The 10,878-nt window shown below is 31.5% G+C and overlaps 1 protein-coding gene across 1 annotated transcript; it reads left to right on the top strand.

The window, feature by feature from the left end:
- The first annotated feature begins 1,252 nt into the window (after positions 1-1,252).
- Positions 1,253-2,505, top strand: LOC107911434 (cytosolic sulfotransferase 15). Its single transcript, XM_016839257.2, has one exon. It carries the CDS (start codon positions 1,343-1,345, stop codon positions 2,372-2,374), a length of 1,032 nt encoding a protein of 343 aa, XP_016694746.1. The 5' UTR covers positions 1,253-1,342; the 3' UTR covers positions 2,375-2,505.
- Positions 2,506-10,878: the final 8,373 nt, after the last annotated feature.

Here is a 10,878-nt window from a genome sequence, read left to right as displayed (position 1 = left end):
ATAAAGAAACAAATATTTATATAAAATAAAATAATTTACATAATTTATATTTAAAATATCAGATACGAAAAACCAATAAATAAGATTATGAAAACTAGAAATCGAATAAAAGAATCAAGTTTTACTAGATGTTGAGGCTTATTTTACACAATTTCCTTAAGACAGATTCGGCCGCTCCTATGGTACTTAGAGAAACGTTGGTCGACTGTCTCCCAGGATATAACAACAAGATGACCGAAGCAGTAGCATATCTGCAGGAATCAACGAACAAACCTTGCATTCTTCTATTACCAAAACGTTGGAAAATATGGAGAGGAAAAAGAGAATAATTTTGGAGAGCAAAATAAACTCGGTGTGAGTGTGTGTAAAAATTTTTGAAGAATTCTTTAGGCTTTTATAGGTATTCAATATGGAGGAATTTTAAAAATTTCCATAAATAAAGATACGAAATCTGCATTTTTTTGCTGGGCTAAAATATCTACAAGTTCATCATTTCACATCATCCACATCGTGCGGGTGCATCCTAACCTCAATGGGTTTGGATCTACACCCTTGTACAGACAAAATTAGGTTTCAAATTTAATTATTCAATAATTCTTCAAGTGGGTTCTCATATATATACACATCTCACACTTGGTTTTTAAACAATGTGGGATCTAAGCTTTTCTTTTCCTCAACAAATATGCACAAGTAGTTTACTTTGAGCATCAATTTCTCATTTATTACTCAACTATTTTTAGCATATGATATACCGTTGTAAAGATCTCATGGAGTAAAATATAAAACCATAATTTTATGATTCAACTCTTCACTTTTACCAATCGAGAATATGCCTCAAAGTTTCTAAAAATTCAATATTTCCAACAAACTCAAATCTAATTATCTAATAATCACTCAACCCAAAATTACCCCCAACAAAAAAGTAAACTAATTAATTTAATAAAACAGTTAAACTTATCTCATATTAAATTAATTAAAGATAAAATAATTGCTTAATAGTTAATTGGAGAAAAATAATTATGACATTTTATAAGATGTCATTATTTTGACACTTTCTGTCCTAACACGTGAAGTTTTATAATTGCTTTGAAATTTTCTTTACCTACAATGTCGCCCATAAAATTTATAATTAGTTGTTATAATAAAAGTAATATTTTAAATTAGAATGAAGAATATTTCAAGATGAATATAAAAGGGTAATTAAATATTTTATCATACTTTATCAGTGTTAAATTAATTGAAATATTTTTTAGCAGTTTTAATTAAATCTACTATAGATTTTCTATAAAACTAGTTTCGAGTGCTTTCCTTTCCCCATTCTCGATTGGCTACTGGTTTCGTCATGAATACAGCAGAAATGTTTTCGCTAACCCAAAAAATGGAAAAGTCATGGGATAATGAATTCCAAGAACTGGTGAAAGCCCTCCCTAAAGAAGATGGTTGGATTGGATCCCATCTTTATTTCTATCAAGGTTTTTGGTGCCCAGCTCTTGTTTTAAAATCTTTCATTTCTTTCCAAAAAAATTTCCAAGCATTTGCTTCTGATGTTATCCTTGCCACTTTCCCCAAATGTGGCACTACTTGGCTTAAGGCCTTGGCTTACATCACTTTATACCGCTCTCACTTTGCAAGGGATGAGAACCCCTTGCTTTCCTCTAGTCCTCACCAACTGGTTCGTTTCTTAGAGTATGATCTTTACTTGAACAACCCTTTTCCTGATCTCCAAAACGCTTGTGCTTATGAGCCTAGGCTTTTTGCCACCCACGTTCCTTATGCTTCTTTGCCTACTTCCATTACAGATTCCAACTCTAAGATTGTTTACATATGTAGGAACCCCTTGGATATGTTCATTTCGCTTTGGCTTTTCAGTACCAAGCTTCGAGAAAACAACCTAAGGCCACTATCACCAGATGAAGCTTTTGACAAGTTCTACCATGGAATTTATGCATTTGGACCCTTTTTTGAGCATGTATTGGGATATTGGAAGGCAAGCCGAGAGAATCCCAACAAAATATTGTTTTTAAAATATGAAGATCTTATGGAAGATACCAATTCTCATCTAAAAAAATTATCTATGTTTTTAGGAGTTCCTTTCACAGAGGATGAAGAGAAACAAGGAGTTGTTCCAGAAATAGTAAAAATGTGTAGCTTTGAGAACTTAAAAGAATTGGAAGTGAACAAGAAGGGCTTACACGCTTCTGGAATTCCAAACGCAGATTTTTTTAGAAAAGGAGAAGTGGGAGATTGGAGCAATCATCTCACACCTTCCATGGTTGAACGTTTGGAAAAACTTATTCAAGAGAAATTGAATAACTCAGGTTTAACATTTAAACTCTCCAGCAAAACTTCAAGGATATTCCACCCATCAGAATAAAATCTATTTTACCCCATTATCATCTAAATAATGTTGAAGTTATTTTCTACATCGTTTCAATTTTGAATTTTTTAAAGGCTTAAATCATAAATTTTGATTTAAACTATATGGATTCTTATATTTATACTAAACCTTTTCTCCATTAAATGTGAATTATATTTTTAATTACTGCAATAGTTATGTTTATTAAAAAAAGTCATCACCTAACATAAAAGCCACCAAATTACAATTATAACCTCTTAAACTTGACCTAAATGCTACGATCAGATTCTAAAAGTTACATAAAAGATACAATTTCTTGCGAAAACTATTATTACCAATTTTATATGTTTTTCAAGTATAGGCAACGGAAAAATGATACTAAATTGGGTTTTGATTTAAAATCATATTTCATGCCTTTTTAATTAAGTTTCAAAGTTTATTACCATAATAAAACTTAAATACCATGCATGCCATAATTAACCCAAAATTTAAAGGATAAAATATTAATTTTTATGTCAATTTAATAATATAAAGGACAAAATAGAGTATTTTTGTCGATACAACAATCTCTCTGCTCATATTTTTATATATATTAAGAATATGACCACGCAAAGCATGGTTAGACTTTTATTTATTTTTAATATAATTATATTTTTAATTATTTATTATTGTTCATTTTAATTTTATAAATTACCTAATAAATTTCATATTAAGTAATAATTATTTTCTTCAAAAAAATATGAATTTATTTTATAAATTATACTTTTTATGTAATTGATATAAAATTTGTTGTATTATAAACATATATTTTAAATTTCCAAAATATCATACTGTAATTTTTCAGGTTATCTCTAATTTTATCTTTTTTTACTCTCTCTCTATTAAACCTCACAATTGAAAACAATATTTAAAATGCTATGAATTTAATTAAATATAAAATAAATAAAGGGTAATGTGGAAAGATCTCGAATTTACTTTTGGAATAAAAAATTTTCATTGTTAGTGTATCAAATAATTATTCATAAAGAAATTACGAAAAAATAATGAAAAATCTACTTAAACTTCACCCAGTTAGGTTAGGTTCAAACCTTTACATATGGTATTTTCACCATTCGTATTTGCTCAAATTAAACCTCAATATCAATCCATATTTATAAACCTTATTTAAATTAATTTTAATTTTTAAATGCATAAAAAAATTAATTATTTAACTATTAAACACAAAAATTTTAAATGAGGTATTAACTATTTTCTTGTCCTAACATACATTAATTTGTTAAATTTAGGAATTTAACTTACATCTTAAGAATTATTTACGATTCTAAATTAAAAAAAATATAAGTAAAATACATTTTTATGTAAGTTTTATAAACTTTATCGTATTATAATTATATATACTTATATGTTAAAAGTGATATTGTGTAGGTTATATCTATTATATCGTTAATAAGGGCGTTAGTGGGGCAGGTTTTGCGGGGTCTTGCTCCATTTCGCACCCAATTAGGTGGGGATGAGTACAGGTTTCACAGGTTGTAGGGCGAGGATGAGGATAAAATTAGACCCGCCGTGGATATTGGGCAGGCGTGGGTATGATCTTGTACCTACCTCATCCACGCCCGCCCTGCCTCGCCCCGCATCATCCTTACCCGACCTGCATAATATAATAAGCATATTTAAAAAAAATATAAAAAATTAATTTTGATAAAAGTACTCAACTCACATTCATTGCTATTTTCTTTTAAAAAGGAGAGCACTCCACAATTTCTCATCCAATTTTAGCACACCACACTCCTTCAGTTTCTCACTTTCTCTGTTTTACATGAAAACCCTAAAATTGCTCACCATTGCTCCACGTCGCAACTTGCAAACTTGAAGCTCCTGCTTCATCATCTCATTTATCTCCTACGGTCCTATTCTCTTCCCATTCTCTCTCGCACAGTCTCTCTTTCTTTGTGGGATTCATCTCTAGCAGATCTATGCGATATATTTTCTATAGTAATTGAATGTTAGTTGTTGGGTTTTTTTTTAATTTTGTTCTTGTTTTGTTCCATTGCAATCTCGTTTTGTACTTGGTTTTTTTGTTCAGTTGAGTGATTTTTTGTTTTGACTACTTGCAGCTTCATAGAAATTAAGAAATTAACTCCACACTGCAAGCTCTTGCTTCCATGCCGCAAGCTCCTATTCTCCTCCAACTTTCTCTCTCTCACTCTCTTTGTGGGAATCATCATAATTTGGTATGCTTTCTTTAGTAATTGAATGTTAGTTGTTCAGTTTTACTGATTTTCTATTCTTATTTTATTCAATTACAATCTTGTTTTCATAGGTCACTAACAAAAAATTACAAGCTGTATTTAATTCTATCCAAAACATGAAAAGCTAGTGTTGGAAGAAACTAGAGCCTTTGATGAGTTCAAAGCATGAAACTTTATCAACAATATAGAAAGGGTTACTCATTATCCATACTCCAATTAATAATAGCAAACGAGCTTACAAATTATAAGTGGCTTTGTGGAGTAATGAGTATATAGAAGAAAAATGAATGAGTTATTACATTATTTTCTTTTTGTTATTTTATATATTTTCTGAGGTGAGTCATTATATTAGTTTTGAATTGTTGTCTAGAGTCATTACATTAAATTTTTTGGTTTTGTTTTGTTCTTGTTTTTGTCCATATTAGTTCTTGTTTTGTTTTGTTCAATTGAGTGATGTTTTGTTCATGTTCTGTTTGATGTTAGATAAACACGTTGGTTTATTAGATAAACAAAATCAAACTTCTAACCAAAATTATTTTACCTAATTATTTCTCACCAACAAAAAAAAGTACTAGAGTTCTCGCCAAATATATAAAGACTAGCGGAAGAAAAAAAATTAGATATCGTTTTTGGCTTTTAGGTAATTTGGTTTCCATTAAATTTGAAGTAGAATATTAACTAGAATGAGTGAATATATATGCTTTATTTAGTGACCTTGAAATTGAGAATGCAACGCTCATGCTAGAATGAATACTAAGCCTTTTGTTACTAACACTTTAGTTTAGTTGACAATATACTTTTATGGCTTTGCAAATGTTTTAGGGAAATGGCCAGTCCAGATGCTAATGTTCCTACCCCCTCAAAACCATCGACTTCGGCGAGTTGTACATCGATTTCATTGGATGATGATAAAAGCCCAATAAATAATGGTTTAAAGGATTATTATATTCTACCTTTAACAACTAGACATAAATCATCATTTTGGACTGATTTCACAAGAAAACGAGTTGGTGATGCCATAAAATCTGAGTGCAACCATTGTTCCAAGCTTCTTGCTGGTGGAAGAAAAGCTGGAACAACCCACTTGAAAGATCATCTAAAAATTTGTCCAAAAAGAATATGTCAAGATATATGAAAAACTAGATTGTTTTGCGTAAAGGCTAATCCTGTTGACAAAAGTGACACATTGACCTTGACACCACATGAGTTCCACTAAGAGGATGAGAGAAGAGACTTGGCAGAAATGATTATTTTGCATGAGTACCCCATTAGCATGGTTGAGCACTATGGTTTTAGAAATTATTCTAAGACACTTTAACCGAGGTTCAAAGTACCGAGTCACAATACAACTAAGAAAGACATCATGCAAAGATATGTTTCTAAAAAGGAAAATATCAATACATTGTTAAGAAAAGCAAAGAGTCAGATTGCCTTAACTACTAACATGTGGAACGCAAATAACCAAAGAAAAGGCTATATGGCTGTCACTGCACATCTTATTGATAATGCTTGGAGACTAAAAAGTCGAATCATAAGGTATTACATTCTTTTTAAATATTTTAGGGATGGATCTTTTTTAGCTGGTTTAGTAACCTTTTATTTATTGCATAGGGTAAGTTTTGTTATGACCCAACCCCTCACACCGTTGAGGTACTTGCTGACACTTTGAAAAAATACATACAATCTTGGAATCTTGATATTAGATTGTCTACTATCATTGTGGAAAATTGTATGACTAATGATGCAATCATGGATATTTTGTGTGGAGAGTTTTCTTATGGTTCCCTTTTTTTGCATGGTCAGTTTTTTCATATGTGTTGTTGTGCTCATATACTAAATCTAATTGTTCAAGATGGGTTAAGTCATGTTGTAGTTGATGGTGTCCAAAGAATTAGAGATAGTGTTGTGTTTTGGACTGCTTCTGATAAAAGGATCCAAAATTTTCAACAATTAACTAGGCAATTAGTTCCTAAATACAAAAAAAATTGGCACTTCATTGCAAGACTCAATGGAATTCTACTTTTGAAATGCTTACAGTTTCTATGAAGTATAGAGAAGTGTTTTTTTTTTTGTTTTGAGTGGTTGAGATAATCTTTATAAGAACCCACAAAACAGTGAAGATTGGGAAAAATTAGAGAAAGTATGTGAAAGATTGGAAGTGTTTAGTACTACGACCCTTGACTTCTTTGTTTTAAGATTTCCCACTGTCAATATTTGTACTCTTAGACTTGCTATATCTAATTGGCTTTCGTCTCCTTATGATTATATAAGGAAAATGACACAAGTAATGCTAGAAAAATAGAACAAGTACTGGATTGGTTTTAATGGTCTAATGCTTGTGGCGACAATACTTGATCCAAGATACAAAATGACCCTTATCCGCTTTTATTTTTAAAAAAAATATTTGATCATGATGAAGCATAGAGCAAGGTTAGTAGAATTAGGATGTTTCTTCGCCAGTTAGTGGATAAATATGGGTCTAAGAATGGTAGGGTTCAAGCTACTAGTTCTCAAGCACCTAGTGATATTGATAACATTGGAGGAGATGCATATATGCAAGAATTTGCGCAATTTATGGAGCAAGATAGGAGTTAGAGTTATGAAAACTCATATTGGAAAAATACTTGGAAGCTTCTAATGTACCACTGTGTAATGATTTTGATATCCTCACCTGGTGGAAGAAAAATGGAAACACATATCCCATTCTTCAACAAATAGCTAAGGATATTATAAGCATTCATGTTTCTACAGTCCCTTCGGAGTCTTCTTTCAGCACTAGTGATCAAGTACTTGATCCTTGTCGTAGTCGACTTTTACTAGAAACTGTGGAGGCTTTGATGTGTGCTTAAAATTGGATTTGGGCTGCTTTATAGGTAGTTTATGATATTTTTTATTTTAAATTTATTTATAAAATAGTAACATATCATTTTTTTTACATTGAATCTATTTGTCAAATAGAAGTGCAAGTTACTTATAAAGAAGCTTACAGGTTCAGGAGAAGTTAAAGAGATACAATTCTCACAATTGATAGAAGAATTAGAAGATGAATGTGACACAGAAGCAACGGGAGTGACATGTATTGATTGCTTTTTAGAATTTTTGCACTTGTGTTGCATTTGAAGACATTTATGATGTATTTGAGACATTATTTGTATTTGGATATTATGTAAGGATTTTGTTTTCTGAATTTTTTAAACTTGTGTTGAAGTTATATTTTATTTACTAGTTAAAGGGTTGTGACAAATTTCTTTTTCAATGGCGACAGTTGGAATAATGTCACATATGTGGTGGGAGTTCAGAGGACAATTATTTCATACTTTTTTAATAAAAAATTGGTGTATATTTATTTAGCTGATACTCATAAATATATTATATGAAGTGGGTCACAGGGTGGGAATAGCGAGGATTAGGTGGGTCGGGGACCCACATGAGTGGTGGGGGGATGGATGCGTGGGGAGCACCCCCTACACCCACCCCGCCCAGTTGATGTCCATAATCGTTATTTACTCAGTATATATAACATAGATATAAATATTGACCATCAAAAAATTACAACTTACTTTTAAAGTCTAATTAATTTAACCAAATTAAATATAGTTCCACAACCCAAAATTGGTGCTAGAAGAAATAGAGATAAAATTAAGGTTTTTTTTAAAGCATAGGGAAGGAGAATTCTTTAGAATGACTTAAAACTTATTTTGATAAAAAAAATTTAATAAGAATGAGCCTATTAGTTCAGTGGTAAAGTTTTAGCTTTCCCTTAGATTCCAAGTTCAAAACCCCTTGTGCACCTTTCAACCAAAATATTCTATTTCTTATTTTTACCCATAAAGTACCAAAATTTCGAACTAGCCCAAGCAAAAAAAAATGTTTTTTTTTAAATTTAAACCTTAATTTAAATAAATCCTAATTCCAAATGAATTACTAAACCTATTTCAATTAGGGAAATAAAGTTCTATAAATAGCCAATCTTTTCAAACCCTAGAATTTTCATCTAGAGAATTTTTCAAAGAAAAACTCTCAAAGTTCTTTCTTTATTCAACCACATATTTGAAGATTTCAATCACATCCCTCCCCTCCCAATAGATTGTCGATCTCCTCATCCAAATTAAGGTTTTTTGTGTCTTCAAATCAGGTGTCCTCAAATCAGGTGTGGGATCTAAATTTAAATCATTGTGTATGATTAACTAAAGTGATAGAAAGTAATTTATGTATGACCCCCTTGTATGCGAACCCTTATAGGAGAACCCATGTATGCGAAACCCCTATAGGCGAACCCTTGTATGCAAACCATTATGAATGAAAACCCTATGAGTGAACCCTTATATAAACTATTATATATGCGAACTCCCCTAGACGAACTTTAGTAGAAATATGCAAACCCATATGCAAAACCTTATTTGATTTAGTATGCGATCTTTTAGTATATTTATGCAAACGCTACTTATATTAATGTGTGAACCTTATATGTTTATTCATGCGAACCATACATGTTATACATGCAAAACCTATTTATTTACTCATATGAATGCTAGATGTGCAAACCCTATATGTACGAACCTTACATTTAAACTTGTTATGTATGTGTTAGCCGAACAAGCATGATAAACAATCTAATGCCAATATGCTGTTACAAGTTTTAGTTGCATAAAGAAATTGTATATGTGAAATTGATATGAATGAATGCAAAAATAGAAGTCATTAAATGATGGTATGAAATATTGAATATGCTTGACAGGCATAGCATGATTGATGATTAATAGCATGATATATTGAGTATATGTACATAGTTACATGAAATTGGGTATGGAGGACGGAGAAATTTCGTAGGAGAAAGTGGCAAATTAAATCTACACCAAAAGTCAGTATTGCACAAAGTAGCCTGCAATGTCATCAAAACTGGATAAACTAGAATGATAATTTAAAAAGCCATCAAAATCAGGCAACTAGTTATGGTAAGTTATTTTAGTAAATGTCATCGTCCTGAATGACAAGTGAACAACCATTTTCACCGGGAAATTTGGGATGGTTAATTATTGACCTGTGTTTTGGAGTGTTGAGAAATGATCAAGGGCAGATAAGATGGATAGGTGGGAAATTACATTTGCATCATGAATATAACTTGTACTTGCATTATTTTGTTGAATGTTCCTTATATTATGCTTAAACTACTACTGTGACACTATAAATTGAATGCTTTACTATGAAACAATTATATATAATGGTTTAAAGATTAGACTCACACTGAGTAGTTGTAAGCTCATTCCCCTTTTTCCTTACCTCTCAGGCAGTGTAGAGAACTAGGACTCTAAATTGTAGATTTTCATAAAATATTATTATAAGCACTCAAGACAGATATGGTAGGGGTAGACTACGTAGGGCTGTACCTATCAAACTGTCTATGGTACAGGGAGAAAACTCAAATATTAAGAAGGATTATGTAGAAAATTCTACCGTTAATGAAGGCAGAGGTCACTAGAACAGAGATATGGGAACGGGAAATCAGAATGATAGAATCGGTGGAGACGGTGCAGTGACTCAAGCTATGCTGAGAACTATTTAAAGGGTCACCAGATCGAGTAATGTTAACAGAAAGACGATTGTAGAAAAGCTTAAGTCAAATGAGGTTGAATTATCCAAAGGTGTCGTCGAAACAACTCTAACCATATGAGAGTATTGGATGGGAACAACAGAAAGAATTCTGGAGGACCTAGAATGCATTCCGAAACAAAAGTTAAAAAGAGTTGTATCCTTGTTAAGAGACGAAGCCTATTGATGGTGGCAGTCTATTGTTAGAGGAACACTTGCAGAACGAATAACTTGGAATTATTTCCAAGAAGCTTTCCAGAAAAAGTATGTGGGCCCTTGATATGTTAAACCCTGTAGACATGAATTCATCAAATTAAAACAAGTAGATATGTTAATTTTGGAGTACAAAGTTGAATTTCTAATATTGAGTCGTTATATTATCAGATTGGTAGCAACAGAGGAAGACAAGTGTAAGGTTTGAAAAAGGGGTTGAGATATGACTTGAAAGCACAAATGGCATTCCTCTAGGAATATAAGTTCAAAAATTTGGTTGCAAAAACCAAAATCTTAGAGGAAATCAAACGCATGGAACAAGAAAAGAGATAGACAGTTCCAGACAAAAGAGATTTAGGTTCAAATAATTCAAACCACATACCTACAAAAAGGGTTAAGCCAGAGCTCAAGTCCAATGAAGAACGTACTCTAAACTGCCAATATTGTGAGAAACATCACACAGGAGAA

Source organism: Gossypium hirsutum, chromosome D11, assembly GCF_007990345.1.
Source record: "Gossypium hirsutum isolate 1008001.06 chromosome D11, Gossypium_hirsutum_v2.1, whole genome shotgun sequence".
Taxonomy (NCBI): Eukaryota; Viridiplantae; Streptophyta; class Magnoliopsida; order Malvales; family Malvaceae; genus Gossypium; species Gossypium hirsutum.
This window is presented reverse-complemented; position numbering and strand designations above follow the sequence as displayed.

Coding starts and splice junctions, on each gene's coding strand:
- LOC107911434 (XM_016839257.2), top strand. CDS start 1,343: ATGAATACAGCAGAAATGTTTTCGCTAACCCAAAAAATGGAAAAGTCA.